Genomic DNA, 18,872 nt, shown 5'->3' with positions numbered 1-18,872 from the left:
TGGCATTGCTTACACATTTAGAAAAGGGAAAATTACAGGAAAATGCAATAATTTTCTTAAAATGTGTACAGAGCAGCTGTACAAAGAAAACGGAATATATCCTTATTCACAGGAATTTTGTCTAAAGCAAATAGAACAAAGGGCATAAACTCTATCAATGCATGTTTAAATAAGGTCAGTAGTAAAAACTCAAATAGTGGGAGAGTTAAGAACTGGAGCTGATTTTCTGTGGGGTTGTGAACTTTCCACATTTTAAGACTTTCAATACATTTGTGCTACACTGCAGTCACAGAAACTGCAGGACCAGTGCATCCCTGGGTGTTCTAAATCTTCCATGAAACCTTTTCCTACTCGATAAATGAGGAATGGTGGGGTTACAGGTCTGCAGCACTTGTGTCCATGAGGCCCCTGTCCATGCACTCTGCTTCAATGGGGTCAGTGAAAGGTTTATGTTGACTTCAGCAGACGCACACCAGGGTCCAAATTCAGGAAAGCTTTATAGCAATGGCCATTTGGCCACTGACATGTGGCTTTCCTGGGATCTGCAATCAGGGGCCTGGTGAGAGTGGAAATATGTGCTTTCTCCTCTCTCCTTTGTCTGCACTGGCAGATGATCCTTCCTGTATGAGGCATTTCTGTGTGGGGAACAACGTCACTATACATCCAAACCAGCTCCTCTGCAAACAGAAAACCTCCTGTGCACACAAAACAACCTGACTGTGTGGCTGGACAAACAACAGTAACTATGGTGCTAGAAACAACCAGGCAGGGTAAAGGCAGGACAGACCCACTGGGAGGCAATTTCCTGTTCTTATGATTTGATAATTTGATGTGGATGATGTGTTACTCTATGACCATGGTTTGTATCCTCTCTCAGTGGCTGCACATGGCAGCACCAGCTCCTGCTGAGCTCATTACAAGTGGGAAAGGTGAGCCCAGTGCAAACCCACTCAGAGCTCATCCTTCCCAAGGAAGTAACAATTTCTTCACAGCACTTGTTTCAAATATGGGCAGAAGAGCACAGACTAAGTATAAACTAAACCACAAGAACTTTCACCTTCACATGAGGAAGAACTTCACACTGAGAGGGCAGAGCACTGGGCTGGGCTGCACAGGGAGGGCACTGAGTCTCTCTGGAAACATCCCAACCCCCCCTGGACCTGTTCCTGTGTCACCTGCTTCAGATGACCCTGCCTGGGTTGGACTGGATGACCTCCAGAGGTCCCTTCCAACCAGAAATATTCTGTGATTCTGTGAAGGAATAGCCTTGTTCCAACACAAGAGCTGACCAGGCCAGAGCTGGGCTGCTCTCCCAGCGCCACTCACAGCACTTACCCCACACATCAAACTGGGGCAACAAGGGACATGCCACACACAAAAAACAGGGCCACAACAACAGAAACTCCAACTGGAACACGACTGGGAGTTTGTAATTACACTACTAACAATCTGTAATAATGTGATATTATTCTTCATTCTGCTGACAAGTTGTAGGCTGGTATTTATTTACTAACAGATACAGAGCTACAGGTGAATAAAACTGGTGTGACTCCAACATAATGAAGAATTATACTCTTAGCATTCTACCCACACTATCTACAATCTAATTTCCATTTGTTACTGTGGCTGGTGGTTTCTACATTGAGTCTTTTTAATTAAACTTTGTATATGCATCATTAGCAAAACTTTTAGCTTTTTAAAATTAATTTTGGATTGTGTCTTGTTCAAATTTATTATTCATTAAAGCATGAAAAGAATCTCAAAAACCTTCTTCATATGTATTCCCTAAACATATATAAACACATTAGCATAGGAAAAGAATGTGTAAATACACATAATATAATTAGCACTTTCACTAATGTGTGGTTGTACCTTTCATACCTTACAACTGCCACTAGAAAACAAAGTACAAAGTGTAATTAGAATCTGTCAGAACTAACAATATTACAAATCCTAATTGTATGTTATTGATAAAATTTAACACTATTAATATATTAATGGTGACAGTTTTTCGCAACCTCACTTGAGTCTAAGAATAAGCTGGGTTATTTTCAGTGGTTAAGTTTTAATCAGCTCCACGTTTTCACAAATTAGGCCAATTATTCTCAGTTAGCAGAAAATAGCATTAACGAAAATATTTATTAATGACAATGTTTGTAAAGATCTATCTCTCAATAAAATATAGGCACTAGGCATAAATGAACCCAAAGAGTTTCCATGTATGCAAATTACTGATCTCCATGGTTACATGAGCTAATAGACTGGTGCTTTATACAACATATATGCACCAAAACATTAATCTATTATTGAACAAAGCAGCAAATCTGTGTCTTTATAACCAAACATGTGCCATTGTTGGATGCTGGCAACACAATCTGTTGTCATACATGAGAAACATCCAGGGATTCAGAGAGATCTGAGCAGCACCCTTGAGTGATGGATAGAGAAACCTGCTGGGCTTCAGAGGCACAAGTTCCCCAAAGTGGCCCCTCCAAGTCTCCAATGCTACAAACTCATCTCCTCCAGTTTGCATTTAAAACTCTTCCACTGAACACTTAATTGCACACAACACATCGAGGATATTTTCACTTTTCCACATGAAGTGTGCAGGCCTGTTTATCAGTGCAAGATTTGCCTATTAAAAATCATGACTTTTCCTTGCCATGTGGTTTCTTGGCGTGGAAATCACAGACCCTGCCATTCCAACCACTGTGTTAATGAAGAATGTTAGAATAACTGTTTTTAACTGGGAAGCTATATAAATGGTCTTGTGCAGTTTCACGGGCAGTGATTTAAGAGTATTTTTTAAAGTTTACAGGATGACAGAAATATCAGTGAGGTTTAAAGGAATGAAATATCTACCACTTCTCAGGGGTAGTTAAGTGTCAGGGTTTTGGCAGTAACTAGGAAGCTGCCAGCTTCTCCAAAATCATCTTGTGCACTTTGTATTTCTGAGAAAGTCCCTGCACTCCCTTTACTGTCTTCCGGCTTCCCAATAGTCTCAGTTGCCCCAGCAATGTATTTAAAAACAAAATCTGAGCATTTATTTGTAAAATAAAGGATTTTTATTTGACTTCTTTCAAATTTCCCCTGGCAATTTAATATTAATTAAAATCTGTTGAGCCATATGGTGACTTTTCTTTTTCTTAACAAACATTATGACTTTCATATTTTCGACCATGATTTTTTTTCATTTTTGCCATAACAAACAACAAAGCTTAGAGAGATCATAGCACACAGACATCACTGGTTCAAATATTAATGCAGCCACAGAGACAGACCAAAAGGAACCACAAAAGAAAAATGTTTTCAAAGCATTTTAAGCAAGTGAACCTCGTATGATTTATCCATGCCCTGTAACAAAATAGATTTTCACATTCATAAACAGAATCAGAGAAGATCATGGATCCTGGCACTCACCTGTTTCTAAGCTGCAAAGAACTTGCCTTTATATATATGGTGCAGAATTACACATTATTGCTTTCTGTGCCACCCAGGACTGGAATTTTTAAACTGCAGTATAACTGAGCAATAAAGATCATGCACTGACTCCAGATTAGGACTAGATGGAGAGAGAAACAACCTCGCTGAAGCTGCTCCTTGTGAAGGGCGAGAGCAAAGGCAGAGTTTACACCTGTGGAAGCAGAGCACTTGTGAGTGTGGCTTGGGCTGAACCACATTTAGGAACAGCTCCTCAAGCAGAAGCTCCTGCCATCCCCTCTGTCCCTGCACACTCCATCTCTGCTCTGCTCTGCAGCTTCCTCCCTGACCAGTGACAAGCGATTCAGCCCCTGCTAAGGGAAAAGGCAAAAGCTGGATCTGCCTGGCTTTACTGGCTCACTCAAATCCTGCCAAAATGTGACATCAATATGCCATTGCATCAACAAATTGTGCAATGAATGCACCTGCCTCAGATGCATTAGGAAAAATGCCTGTAACACACACTACACTGTTAATCTCTGGCATTTGGATCTTGACAAATTCTGCTGATGTCTGTCCCTCACTCACAATTAACAGAGCATGAATAAGCATTGCTAAATTAACAACTCTTCTACTATAAGTGTGATTTTCATATCCTGTAGGAAAAATTTAAATCACGATGCATATACTTAGATTTAGAAAAAGGAGATATTGCTACACACTGGCATTGACAGATTCCCCCGTTTTCCCCCTGAGAAAAATACAAGAGCCTCAGACCTAAAACAACGATAACAATAAAAAAACAGTAAGAAAAAGATATTTCCAAGTGCCTTAGAAACATTCAGCTACTATAGAAAACCTGCACAGTGACACAGGAATGGACACTCTGGATCTATTCTAGTCAGAGTGAAAAATTGCACCTCCAAGATTACTAAAAGCTAAAGAGTCTAATAAATCTCAACAAACAGCAAAGACTTCAGGGCTCCAAGTATAAAAGGACTTGTTGTTTTTTTTTTTTACCTAGATCTAAACTTATAAATTGAGCACAAACCCAGGCAGATATTTACATCTGAAAAATCTGTTGTCTTTATTTTGTATTTTAAGTAAAACCATGATCATTCAAGTCTGATGTTCTCCCCCAAGTGCATTCACCCTTTGTGAAATTTTACAGTGATACATGGCTAACATGTATGGACAATCCCAAAGATGTATTTTAAGCTCATCAGCTCTTAATTGAGATTTTCAAAGCGGCTTAAGGGATTTAGACAAAAAATATTCATTTCTTACTTCCTTTTATCACCAATACATGGCTAAACTCCTCGGCTGCTCTGAAAATCTCAGTGAGCTGGATATGCATTCACTGCATGTAAGGGAACTGTCATGTTTGCTATCTATCTAAAAGATAAAACTCTTAAGCCTAAGTGAAAAAAATAATTGGATAGATTTTGCTTATGCCATCACTGAAGACTTTACGGACTCATGTTCTGCAAAAAACCCCATTTTTTTAGCTGAATGAGAACACTTCAAAAAGGCTTTTTTAGTCAGCTGAAATGAGAGCTGTGATGATACAAATGTGCTGGTTTCAGGAATAAGAAATCTATTTTGCATTGCTCTAGTACAGAGACATGCTTAAGGTTGGATTGCCCTGGTCTATCAAAAGCATCACAAAGTTTTGTGCAGTTTAATAGTGAAACTTGAGAGCTCCGAGCCAAGAAATTACACAATCTGGCAAATTCCAGGCGCTGGGGGTTTTCTGTGCTACTGAATATAGAAACACCGGGTAGGACAGAAATTTACGATGAAATTGAAGCAGCTGCTCCTTTTAGCAGATTGGGAGTTGCAGGTTTGAGGTGGCGAAGTGGAGGGAAAAGCTGGATCCAAGACGATGCAGGTGTCCCCTGCAGGATGTAGCCAGGCCTGTTGTGCCAGTTTGCAAGGTCACAATCCCGCACGACGGGCCAGTGCCAGATCTTTGCCTATAAAAGTGTCTTTGGCAAGCGCTGGGAAACGCTGCTAAGCGATACCACCACGCCAGAACAAGAGTCTCCTGATATTTTTTCTGGGAATCACAACAGATCACGTTGGCTCTTCATACGCAGAGCACAAGGTAGGGCCCGGCCCGGTCCTTGGGCTGGAACCCGGTTATTGCGGCCGGGATCGCTCCGCGGCAGCGCCACTTCCCGGGATGCGCCCCCTGCGCTCCCTGCGCGCCCCCTGCGCTCCCTCCCGCGGATGCTCCAGCTTGTGCCCAGTCCTGCCTGCGGGACGCTCCGGTTTTTTGCGGTTATGTTTAGTAGGGCATATTATTTTTTTTTATGTTGTTTTGTATATATATATATTTTTTAATTTTTTTTTCTGTTAATGTCTGCAGCGGGAGCCGCCAGCCCTGGCGGGGCTCCGGGGGCAGCGGGACCGGGGGGCTCCGCGCCTTCCCTGGATGCTGCGCGCTCCCCCTGCGGAGAGAAGGCGGGAGGGAGGGAAGGAGGGAGGAGAGAAGGAAGGAGGAGCAGGGAAGGGGGGCGGGAAGGAGGCCGGGGCCGCCGGCGGGAGGCGGGGGAGGGCGGGCGGCCGGGGCCGGGGCCGCCAGGCCGGGGCGGCTGCAGCGGGACGGGACGAGGAGGGCAGGGCAGGGCCGGGCCGGGCGGGCGAGGCCCGGCAGCGGCAGCAGCAGCAGCAGCAGCAGCAGCAGCGGCGGCGGCCCCGCTCCGCCCCGCTCCGCCCCGCGGCTCTCCCCGCCCGGCCCGGCCGCCCCGCAGCCCCGGGCAGCGCCAGCACCGCCCGCAGGGGGAACACGGGCAGCGAGGCGAGAGGAGGGCGGCAAACAGCTCCGGGGTGCTGAAACCACTGCAGGAGCTGCCAGGACAAGCGGAGCTTTAGCCAAAAATAGCTCGTTCAGGGTTAGGCTTTTTTTTTTTTTTTCCCTTTTTTTTTTTTTTTTTTTTTTTTTTTTTTTTCTTCTTCCCTGTAGCGGAGCGGCCGTGGTGAGGATTCCCCCCAGCCCCGCGCAGAGCCGCCCTGCCCTGCCGGCCCCGGGGGCAGCCGAGGAGCAGCCGGGGCAGGATGTACCAGGGACACATGCAGGTGAGCCATAAACCGCCCGCGGCACAGGGAAACGCGGCTCTGGGAACTTTCCGTGGGTTGAGCGGAGGGGAGATGCCACCCTGGGCTGGCACTGTGTGTGCAACAAGTGACCCTGTGCGGTGTAACAGTGACACTCCGGCTCGGGGCCAAGGGAGCGGCGTGCCCGGGGCTGGCGCTGCTGATGGAGGGGGAGGATGGCAAAGGAAGGGGTTCTGTCAACTTTGTAACTAGGTGAAGTTCTCTGTGTGTTTTTCCGTGTGTGACGCCTGCTTGTTCAAACAGATTCAAGGGAGTATTCCAGGGCAAGCGTTATTATGGCATGCTTTAAAGTGACACATGTCTCCTGCCATCCTCTTGATGCATCTCTTCCTGTATGTCAAGTGAAGGGCAAACAATGAGGGGAAAGACAGAGCACTTGCTTTGCAAAATCTGCAGAGGTTTCACACCGCGCTCAAAACTGTCGATTTTGCTCAGTGTGTTGTGTTTAAAGGTGATGGATTTCTATTCTTCCCTCCCGACACGGGGTGAGGATTGATTTTGCTAAGCCAGGGAATGACTTTGTAGGATGAATTCAAACACATGGCAAAGAGACTTGAAGATTTTAGGCAGAAATCTTGTCTCATGATCCTGCTGATCTTGCCTTGGCAGAACACACCCCTCCCTGATAAAAACATTCTACTGCCTTGGACCTGATGGCTTTAACCTTGACTCCTGCTCTCCTTCACACGGCTCTTCCTCGGAAAGCCAAGTCTGCTTTGAAGGAGGAACTAACAAAGTGGAGTAAAGGTTTACACTGATCTTCCAGATTCATTCCTTTGCTTTGGACCCAGTCTGGCTTGGTGCTGTTCCCTGCCAGGAGGGATCAGATGCTTTTCTCAGGCACAGTGGCACCAGGCTGGTGTGTGGTGCTGTTGGCACCGAGGCTGTTCAGAGGGAGCTGCAGCCTCAGGAGGTGTGAGCTGACCACTTGTGTTTAAACACCCACAGAAGGGTCATGGGGACAGCAGACAGTGTCAGAGCCAGGGATGTGCACTGCACAGATGAGTTAAGAGAGTTCTCTGAGTCAGCTCTGCCCTCCAGAACTGAGTGACACCAGTTACTCTTTCATGTTTGTGTTATCTGGTCACAGCAGTGATAAATAATGTGTCATGATACTGCTTGTGATAGGAGAGCAAACAGGTTTTAACGAGAGATGTGATCGATGGAGGGAGCGTGTGCATTACCGTTTATTTCTGATAATAAGGTTAAAACACAAAACCAATCCTGTAAATAATGCTGCTGGATGGGACATTGCCAGATAGGTATTTACATCCTTAAGAAAGCAGAAGTTCTTTGCTATGAGTTATGTCTTTCAAGATTTCAGCAGACGTACAGCACTTTATAAAAGGAAATATAATGGAATCTTGAGGTGTCTCACAGCATTGTGAATTTTCTGCATCATTAAAAGATTGAAATCAAACTTGCAATAGGAAATAAGGTCAAAACATGAAAATATGTTGTGACTGGTGTACTTTAAATTTTTTTCTTTCAAAATACTTTTATTTTTCTAGCTCAGGTATAATTAAATTCTAACCAAATTCTCTTAAAAGGCTTGCTGAAGTAAAAATAGTATTCCTGTTGAGTACACTGGTCCTTTTTAAAAACAGAAGCCCACCTCAGTTCATCATCCAAACTTTTGAATATATTTTTGTCCTAACAGGAAGCATTAATGAGCTTCAGATAACATCTACAAAGCCTAAAGCCTTAGGAGAGATTTTCATGTTTAGTATATCCTTAATTAGAGCCTTTAAGTGAGTCAGGCAAAGACAATAAGAAGCTAATTTCTTTGCAATGAAATGATCTACTGTAATGTTGATTAAACCCTGTTGGAACATAAGCTGAGTTACCATTCAAATGCATTATCAAACCTTGTGCTAAGAAAAATGTCGGCACATTTTAAGCATTACAGGTCCTTTCTTGGTATCCAAGGCTTCTTCTAAGACTTTTACTAATTTAGGAAGAACTATTTGCAATTACCTGTTAATCTAAAATAAGGTGAACCGTAAACCCAACCAACAAGTCAGACACATAAATCAGCACCCTGGACTCCTAAGCAAAAATAATCTCATTTTTCAAGCACTGAGCCCTTAATAGAACTTATTCTTCTTGAAGAGAAGGTGGGGTGTTTTGCTGGGTAAACTACACTACCTGGGTACATCCAAATGCAAAATGATGGGCCAATATATAATGCCTGATCCTACACTCTTTAAAGGAATAGCTCTTGTGAAGTTATCGGGATCAAATGTTAGATCTGATTTTAGAATTCCAGTAATCATTTCCCTTTTTCCTACTATTCTGTTCTCAGATATAAAAGTAAAATCTGCAGAATTAATTCCATAGTCCACTTATTTTAGAAGATGTTTGCAGAGCATGTTTCACCAATAACCTGCTGTAACTCAGCTAATTCTTGTAATACTCTAAAAGGGGAGAACCTTAACAATGGTAACAAGGTAATAAGCATAATTACAAAGATTGGGAATTTAACTATCTTGGAAAGGCATCAATCATTATCAGCTTCAGTGGGGAATTTCTCACTAAGCTCAGCAAATTTTGCAAGTGTAGATGAAATATACTTTGCATTTAAGCTCTGCTGAAATCCAGCACTAAAAGTACTTTGCCGCATCAGGCTGTAATGTGTGTATCTCTTCTTAATCCTTTGTTTATGGTACAGATTTGGGTTCTTGGGTTGGTTTTTTTGGGTTTTTTTTTCCTGAAAGCCAGAAAATCACTTTTTTTTATTCCAAAGACCTAGGTTTAGATTTTCTTCTTACTGGTTTGTAAGTGAAGTCTCACAATGCAGAAATACTAGAGAGGTCCTAAGCTACAATTCCAAAGGCAGTTTAAACATCTAAAAGGAAAGTATGTCCTGCCTTCACACTTCCAAGTGTCTTTCTGTAGGATTTGCTTTTGTGATCACTTGTGCACCAGATGCTTTCAGGTAAAACACCAGGAGAGAGGTGAAGTGACCTTCCACAGGGCCAGCAGCACAAGCGGAGAAGTGCAGTGCCACGGGAGCTCTCTCAAAGCTCTTTCACCATCCTGATGAGCTTAAACATTGGATTTTTCCATGTTTACAGACCAGTTGGATTTGAGCAGGGACTGCCACGAGGGCTGAGGCACCAGCTGCCCCTCCTGAGCCCCAGAGCTGAGGCTTCTGCATGAGAAAGAGAACTTCAGATGAGATGCACAGGCTGTTTGTCCACAAATGTACAACCTCAGTTATGTAAGAAGTCCTGTTTAATTCAGTAGATGTAGCCTCTGACAGGATGGAACCTGATGGATACAGGAGCACGACCTGGGATTCACAGATAAAGCAGAAGAGCCAAGTCTAAGTGCTAAATTGTCCAGGTGAAAGAGAGTATTTGTCTCCTAGGATAATGTGTGCCATCCTGTGTGTGCTGTTTTCCATCCCCAGCAAAGCAGTAGGAGACCAGATGGAAGCAGAACATGAGCTGAGTTCAACCCCCAATCACTGCTCTAAAATTGCTGTCATTTTAGCAACCAGCTATAAGATTTTTAAAGTTTTTACAGTATATTATAGACCTGGTACCAGTCTTCCTGTTGACTTTTATGAAAGTTCTATAAATGAATGGGGGGGCAAATTTCAGTCACAGAATGGGATTTGCACAGCATTTGGCTTCCTATGAAATTCAAAATAAATTCTTTCAAAACTGTTTGCCCTGATGCTGTATTTAGTCAGCCTTCCCCAGCACAAATGCTTGAACAGAGGAAGTGCTTTGCCAAATGTTGGCATGGGAATTTTATATATGGCAGTGTTATGTTTCAAGATGGCTTAATTTAGACAAAAGTAGAAATCTTGACCACACAGGGCTATCAGAGTTCCTCTGGCACTTTTTTTGCAGGAGCAGGCTTGTTAGTTATGATGCCTTGGCAAAGTTCCAGATCAGATAGTTTGTCTCCTAAACTTTTAATTGCACAGGCGATCAGCTTCATGCAATTAATTCTTGTGTTGTGATATTTAAGATTGTACCATTGGCATTTCCCATTTAAATGAAATGATCCATTTTAATGATTAACATTTCATTGCTATTTCAGTTGTCAAACACACACCTGTGTGATTGTAGTGGGTCTACAAAAAAATAGTATGTGTACATGAAAATTCTTGCAAGATGGAACCTCAAGGGCTTCACATGTTTTAGTGGGCCTGAAGAGCATTGCTGAATATTTTATAAAAGGCATTTTTGCACTGATTTCTCAACATTTAAGACACAGCTAACTCACTGAGGAAAGGGAAGCAGAACAGTCTGAATATTAACTGCAACAGCAAATCCCATTTTGGTTTACTTGGAAACCTATTAAAAATACTGTTATAGTGTTGGTTACACTGCTACCTAAAATAAATAAACCCCAAGCTATTAAACAGTTACGAATGGAAAAAAACAGTAATGTGCATTTTTACATTAATAAAATGGCCCACAAAGAATATGCACAACATAAAATTGAATTCAATGCTAAATTGAAGCTCCGCTTAGCTGTTAATGCCAACATAAACTTAATCACTTTGAGCTACAAAATTTTAAAAATCTGGGGACATGGCTGGAATCCTGACTGATCTCTAGTGGTGTCTATGAATCATAACTCCTAGGCCAGGTAAAATTACATTTTGATTAACTGATAATATTTTATTATTACAACTTTTTTAAAAGTACCAACAATACTAGGGCAGTCTTCATGATGGTATGTTTTCCATTTTGCCTTGACATTTTCCAGTGTTTCAGTAGCAGCTCGACCAAGTTTTGAACTGCAGATTACGAACTGCTTGTAAATTGAAAAAATGTAAAACTAATGAGCTCACTTTCACAGAATGAAGTTCACTCAAAGAAAGTAGACGATAAATTGCATTCGGGGAAGGCATAGACCAAAATTGTAAAAGTTGTGAGCATTTGCAGTGCTGGTAGAGAGGAGTGTTCCTTGAAGCTGTTGAGCAGCTTTACAAGGGCCTAGTAGAAAATCTTGCAAAGGCTCAGAAATTCTTGGCTCGTGCTGTATTTTTACTGGATGTAAATTAGGAAGAACTTTTACTAACTAAGGATCCACCCCTCTATTCTGGAATTAAATTCATTCAAAACATAGAAAAACAACAGTGCCTAGTGTAGTGCCTGTCATATATTAATATAAATGTTAGTCTAAACCCGGTATATAACTTTCACCAGAGGCAGTGTTTACTCAAGAACCATGCTGTACGTGATTTTTTTAATCTACCACTATTATCACAATTTCCTATGCAAAGGAGGAGGATAAAAAATTGGGATAAAGTCCACCAGATGTATCAGGATGAATTGTCCAAATAGAACAAGGAAAGGATGGAAAAAATAATTCATACAGAAATTTAGACTTTAAAAAGTGCAGTCTGACAACTCAGCTGTAAAATATTTTATAATTTATAATAATCTTGTTTCTAAGCAAGCTTTAAAAAAGGGTGTTGATGTGCCAACGAGGTCCATTTAAAATCATCTATCCAGCTTAATTTGCTAGTCTTTTTGCAAATGATGAAAATGAAAAATGTAAAAGCATTGAAATAGTACTTGGAATTAATCTACCCAGCACTCCAAATATATACTAGCTGTTTGTTTCACAAAACCTAATTTTTCACAGTCTGTTTCAGAAATAGGTGATGCTGCAAAACTGAGAGAAACAGTTGTCTTCCAAATCAGTGTCATGGCATGTAAACTAGGAGGTGACTTTCAGTAGCTATAGATTTTCATAATTGTCCAGTAATATTTCTAATAAAAATGCCTAAGGATCATAAAGACCAAATTCAGCAAATTTTTCTGCCAGGTTGGAATTATTATAAAGTCTAATATTTCATTGCTCTGCTCTCAGGCTTTTGAAGTTCTGAGTCATTGGTACATGAGTTTTACTTCCAGTGGTTTATTTGCATATAAATAAAGTAAATTCTAAAATATCAAGTAAGTGAAACTCATTATACCCAATGGAAAAATAAAAAAATCCATGTCTCATCAGTTTACCCATGCTCAGAAATACAAATCACAACCCAGAGTATAGTGTTAGCCTGTGAATGTGGTTTTCCCAAAGTTTGCACAATTAGGCATGTATCAGCATTACTGCAGCTCCTCTCAAAAAAACATTTTGTGCCAAACTTCTCTAGGTTGGCATAGTGGATGTCAGCATCAAGAGAATGTAAGTTTTCTTCCTCTTCTTCTCCATTGCCTATTATGCCGCTCAGATTTGCCACTGTTGCTCCTCTCACTGTCCTGTTTGCTAATTTTTTCCTCCAAAACAAAAGAGTTCCACAGCCAAGTTCTGCAAACTGCCACAAGCAGGAGGAAGGGAACTGATGGTGGAAAATTTGGTCACCAGCAGAGCTCCCTCTTCACAAACTGTATGAGCAATAGGAGACTGCCATGAGGAGGGAAGTAGCCAGCTGTAAAAAAAGCACCTGAATTTTGTCTACAACATTTTGCAGGGTAGACCTGTGCACATAAACTCATGTTTCTCACATGCTTTTCTATTTTGGCAATCCCTACAGGAGAAGAGCCACACTAAAACATTTGTGAGTTTGTCTGTAAAACGTGGAACACTCTACTGCTTCATGTTCACTTGTCCTAGAGCAGTGTGCTGTCTTCTGGTAACACGTGAATTTCATATCATTTCCTTTTTACACCTCTTATCCCAATATGGATGTTAAATACAACTTACCAACACTTTTGGACAGAATTTTTTCAATAAAATATACATTTAGAACAAAATAACATCTATGCATTTAGAACAACACCTAAAGCTTGTGTAATAAGGAGAGTACTGAGCAATGAATTCAGACAAATTACCTTTCTTGATTACATTAAGACTTCATTTGCTGTTGTGAGATACATAAAAGAAATTCAGATGGTTTTGTCCAATGACATTTAAAAATGAGACATTCAGAATTATTTTGACATGCATTTACTATCAATCATTTGATTTCATAGACTTTAATAATTTTCAAAAGCTGAGGAAACAAACTTTAAAATTTGCCTCACCAACATTAGAGCCAGCTGTATCTTAACCTTTATATCAGTGAATCTAATCTGAAATTACACTGTTGTAAAAAACAGTCATTTGCTTCCAAGCCTTTTTCATGTTAATTTCTGTCTTCCCAATGTCACCAGTCGGGTTCCAAAGCTACAGGGTCAAGTGAATACAGCATTTCCTGGATAGAGCCAGGAAATCTGTCTCAAAATGCATTTTCAAATTCAGCATTTTCTGACTAGTAGGTGTACCAATAAAAGGTCCAGGAGTTCTTATTCACTGTTAATTAAAAATCAGTTGAGGGGAAATACTTGCCCATTTAAGCCTAGCCTGAAATACAGAAATATGGTTCTCAGTAAGTAATGCTGAATATTAAAGTTTAACTTCAGAGACTTTCCTGCAGTCAATTTTGCTAATGCTAATGTAGGAATAAACAAAGACTATAATAAATAAAATATTTTTTTAGTATTTCTGAATATTATGTAAAACTAAAAGTAAATATCACATTTTGATATGCTAGTAATCTGTCAGAACCTCTTAAAATCAGAAAAAATATCATATTTTAAACAAAAGGGCAGATTTGTATTATTTATGCTAGGTAGGAGATGGCCTTAGTCCTCCATGTGGCCTTGGACACCATTGTCATGGGAGTAACGACAGAAATGTGACAGAAATGATTAATGAAATAAAAAATACAGCTTGACATGTGTCTCATCAAAGTGACAGGTTATTTCTGCTGTCATTCATGGAAGTTTAACAAGGAATATAATTTTCCAGTTGCGGGCTTGAGATGTAGATGACATCTTTCATCTTTTGCTATTTGTTGTCTAACAGTCCTTTTAAGAACCAGGACAGTTTTAAGAAGGCTTTTAAAAAGGAACACAAGAAAGAATGTTAGATAAAAGAAAGGGGGGAAATTAGGATGTACAACAGAGAAAACAATGCAAAAGTATGGAAACTAGGAAGTAAGTGAGTGCTGGTTTTGTTCTGAACAGTAGAAAATATTGTTGATATTACCACTCTACCCAATCCAGGTAATGTACACAACGTGGTAAGTTACATACAGCTGGAAGGGATGCATAGGATTGCCTGAACCTGTGCAAACAAAAGAAATCATAATTTTTAGAAGACAGCTAGATATTACATGGAAATAGTGAAAGAACAATAATCCATGTAGCACTCACAAAAAAGGACTACATGCTGTTCAGGAAAGATAGAAAAACCAAAGGTATTGGTTATATTAAGAACCTGGACCCAAAGAAAATGAGTAAAAAAATTTTAAGAAGCTTCACAACTAATATTTTCAATTGTTAAATTGTTGAGGTTATGCCTTAACAGAGAGTATGGAGAACACCCAGGGAATGGGGATAGTTCCTTATAGGCAGAAGGAAAAAGTACAAGTTGCCTAAAGTAAAGCTTATTTAGATCTTAGAAATATATTAAAGTATATTAAAATAATCATTGGAAGTTTTTTGGTTATCTCATGTAAAAGGGGGAGGAGAAGCAAGACATACTCAAAGTGGCATCTGTATTATGGATAACCTAATTTAAGGTGCAAAACCAAAATGTTTAAGAGGGTATGAATTCTTCAGCTATTACAAATGTGTTATATTAAATTGGAGACTTGGTAGAAAATGTGTTATAGTCTAGTTACGAATGTGAACAGAACAGAAAATATACCAGATTTACGATAAGGTGAGAAAAATGGGAAGATGACTAACAGCCCAGATACCCATATGGCTATCCATAATCTTCAGGGGTTTAAGGAACAGATTTGAAGGAAAACTAAACAAACCTAGACAAAAAAAAAAAAAAAAAAAAAAAAAAAAAAAAAAAAAAAAAAAAGCAGTTTGAATTTATCAGGAAAACATAATGTCAGACTAACTCAACAGCATTTTCTGTTGTCATAACTGGGGTTTTAGACCAGGTAGACATAACTAAGTTGATCTGTATGATCTTTGGTAAGCATTTGTTACAGTGTTACAAAAGTAATTATTATTGAAGCTGGAGAAAGTAAAGAATAGCAGTAAATCTGTAAAGAAGGCAGGAAACTCATTCACGGAGAAATGAAAAATAGAGCACGAAAGGAAGGACTGTCAGACTCAGGAAAGTTTAATAGGGAAGGTTTTTGTGGATCACTGTTGGAAGTGGTTGTTTCTGATGTTTCATCCATAAACGTACCAGAAGCAGGAAGATGGTGTCTGCATTTGTTGATTACTCAGTGCTGGAAATCATCAATATTGGGAAACATTCAGTACTCCTGAGCTTCAGTCACTGTACAGAGGGGCCTTGTCTGTACTTCAACAATAAACTTACAATTTCATTTAACACTACAGTATAGTGCTGATCATCAATAACAAAAAGCCTACCCTAAGCCATGGACTATCATTTAGAAATTACTGAGAAGAACGACTTGCACATACCTAATGACTGTAAGTTGTCGATAAAATACATCCATAAAAAAGACAGATGCAGATCTAGTTTTAGAAGAGTTCTTTCCAGAATAGTCAGGAAAATATCAGTGCCAGTTGACAATGCCAGTAGCAGATTTTCAGCTGAGAATCTTGTACAGAAGAGAGGCATGGAAACAGGTCCAAAGAAGGATGATCAAGGAGAAGGGAAAGTCTATCTTACAAGAAGAGACCAAAAGATTTTTGGCTTATTTCATTGAGCAGAATGACAGCTCAGCAGGACCATAATCACAGCATGTAACTGCATCAGGGAGATAAACACCAGATATGGAAAAACCTAAATTAGCTAAGAACAAAACTGGCACAGAAACAAATGGATATTAACCAGCTGTGAATAAATTTAGGTTGGAAATTAGAAGAAAGTTTCTGATCATTAGAGCAATCAAGACTTCCAGTAGCCTTCCAACTGGAATAGTGGAAGCAAAAAAATTAATTACTTTAAAGATGAAACACAATCAGTTTCTGAGAGATTTGGTTATGACATGCTGCCTGTGAGACCAGAAGATTGTACCTCAATAACCCAGGAACAGCACCTTCCTTGTCCTAACAGAATCACAGAATGGTTCAGATGGGAGTGAACCACAGAGGATCACCTGGTCCAACGTCCCTGCCTCAGCAGGGCCATCTCAGAGCACACACTACAGGGTTGTGTCCAGATGGTTCTGGGGTGTCTCCAGTGAGGGACACTCCACATCCCCCCCTGGGCAATCTGTTCCAGGGCACAGTCGCTGCACAGGAGAGTTCTTTCTAATGTTCAGGTGGAACTTTCTGTGCATCAGTTTCTGCCCATTGCCTCCTGTTTTGATGTCTGGCACCACCAGGAAGAGCCAGGTCCATCCTCTTGACCCTCTCCCTTTAGATATTTCTGCAAATGAATGAGCTCCCCTTTCAGTCACCCCGTTGAAGTCGTCTTCAGAAGTCTTTCAGAAATTGCCTTCTCTAATTTCTGTGACTTCAGCAGAAACACACCCTGACTCTAGTTCAGAAAGACCAAAATACTCAACTCCGAGAAGTCAAAAGTCTTGCTCTTACAGCTGTGGAGGGGTTGACTGTCTTCACAGCTTGAGTAACCTCCTGCTGAGAGACCCACACAGGCAGTGACAAATTAGTGCCACTTTGCCAAGTCCAAAACATCATTTTGAGTAGAGCTGAGCTCTAAAGTTTGAATATTCTCTCTGCCAGCTTTCTTATCAAGTCTCCCACTCAGCTGAACTCATGTTTTTGCTTCATCTAAAACCTTTACAATCAGAGAAAATGTATTTCCCCCATGCAGCTAAACTCAATGGTTTATGTTGGAGGCATTGAAGCCTTTCACCATCTCGTATTCATGTTCCTGCAAGTGGGCACTGAGGGCTGGAAATCACCAGCTGTGTCAACATTGTGTAACAGGAAGCTTAAATGTATTTCAATAATAGCCAAATTTTGTGTGCATGAGGATATAAACACATCAGAACCAGTAGGGTTATTTTCCCTGAGCCAGGACTAAGCTCTTTTTCTGTACTACCACAAGCTCTCTTTTCTCTCCTGAGCTCCAGAAACAAAATGCACTGGTTATTATGTGGTATTAAATAAGAGAGCTCAGTTTTCTGATTTGCAGTCCTAGTCAGGAAAAACTACTGAATTCACTTTGGACTGTTCTTTTGGAAGGGATCACAAAGGCACATCTTTGAGTCAGTGCTCCGTCCCTGTACTGAGTCAGAAAACTATTTCTAGATTGATTCAGGCTCATAAAAGTACCTCAGGATCTGATTTCTGGAGTTCCTGTCCCATCTAATATCTGTGATTTGCATCCCGCAATGTATCAGGGAGACAGATGTCCCTGAACACTCCATCACAATCTGATAATATCGTTACAGCCCTGCAGCTCTTGGCCATTATCAGTTCTGTGCTGTAGTGTACTGAGCATCACTTTGCTACTGAGATCTTAGAATTTCAAGACTCACACCAGCAAAAGAGTTTCCAGATAGGTGATATCACTGGCTATTGGCTAGACAAAGATATGCAAAAGCATGTCACTAAATTTACTGAGCAGGGGATTAAGTATTTTTTTCTTGCCATTACAAAAAAAAGGAGTGTTTCTTTCCAAAGTGGTTTATAGTTGCCAAAGAGAAAGCAAGTTTCATTGCCTTTTTCTCAAGTAGTTGCTGGCAAATACCAGAAATAAAAAATTCAAATTAAGCTCCAAATAGTTAGCTCAGGCTCATTAATAATCACAGAAAAATCGTATATTCAGATTGCTGCATATAGATTTTGTGTATTTGCTAAGCACCAAGCAAGGCAATTTTAAATGAATTTGCAGGCAAGTATTAACTATTCCTTCATGCACACAAACATGCTCAGGTTCCATCATGTGTGTCATTTGCAGAATTAGGGAGTAGAAGTTACTGATGTGGCCACCCAGACATAATAGACACAGGCTAGAGAGACCACAAATACCAGACCTGAACTTGGCTGAAGCCAAGGTACAAAGTGTTCCCATATCTGCAAATACAAAACACGGGACTAATAAAGTTTTTAGTGGCTTTTTTACAGCTCTGTTCACAAAGAAATAGAATTCTTGGCTTACACTAATAGGCAATAAACAACCATCATTATTTTCCAACTACGGTGTCTGCATGATGCTTTCAAAACACCACTGAAAACAGGCTGTCTTTGTTTTCTGGTCTTTCTTGCTAAAACAACAGTTCTAAAAATTAAAATCCCATCTAGCATTTCAACAAGAAGGTAGTTGCTATCGACTGCACATTGTTTTGGACAGCAGTCTGCAAGGAGTACAATAGAAACATTTACATTCATCTAAAGTTAAAAACTTATATAACACATTCTAGTGTATGTTTTATTTTGAAACCATAGAGATGATCTCTGGACTAT

General features: G+C 40.4%; 1 protein-coding gene across 4 annotated transcripts in view; it reads left to right on the top strand.

The window, feature by feature from the left end:
- Window positions 1–5,412: 5,412 nt before the first annotated feature.
- PEX5L (peroxisomal biogenesis factor 5 like) overlaps window positions 5,413–18,872 on the top strand; it is a 102,140-nt gene continuing 88,680 nt past the window's right edge. For all 4 annotated transcript variants that reach the window (XM_083868247.1, XM_083868245.1, XM_083868246.1 and 1 more), the window contains exon 1: window positions 5,413–6,501. In XM_083868247.1, the coding sequence (XP_083724373.1) occupies window positions 6,481–6,501 (21 nt within the window). In that variant the 5' untranslated portion in view covers window positions 5,413–6,480. The remainder of the gene's footprint in view (window positions 6,502–18,872) is intronic.

This window comes from Zosterops lateralis, assembly GCF_965231275.1.
Source record: "Zosterops lateralis genome assembly, chromosome: 10".
Classification (NCBI taxonomy): domain Eukaryota; kingdom Metazoa; phylum Chordata; class Aves; order Passeriformes; family Zosteropidae; genus Zosterops; species Zosterops lateralis.
The sequence above is the reverse complement of the archived record's forward strand: the minus strand, read 5'-3'. Positions and strand labels throughout refer to the sequence as shown.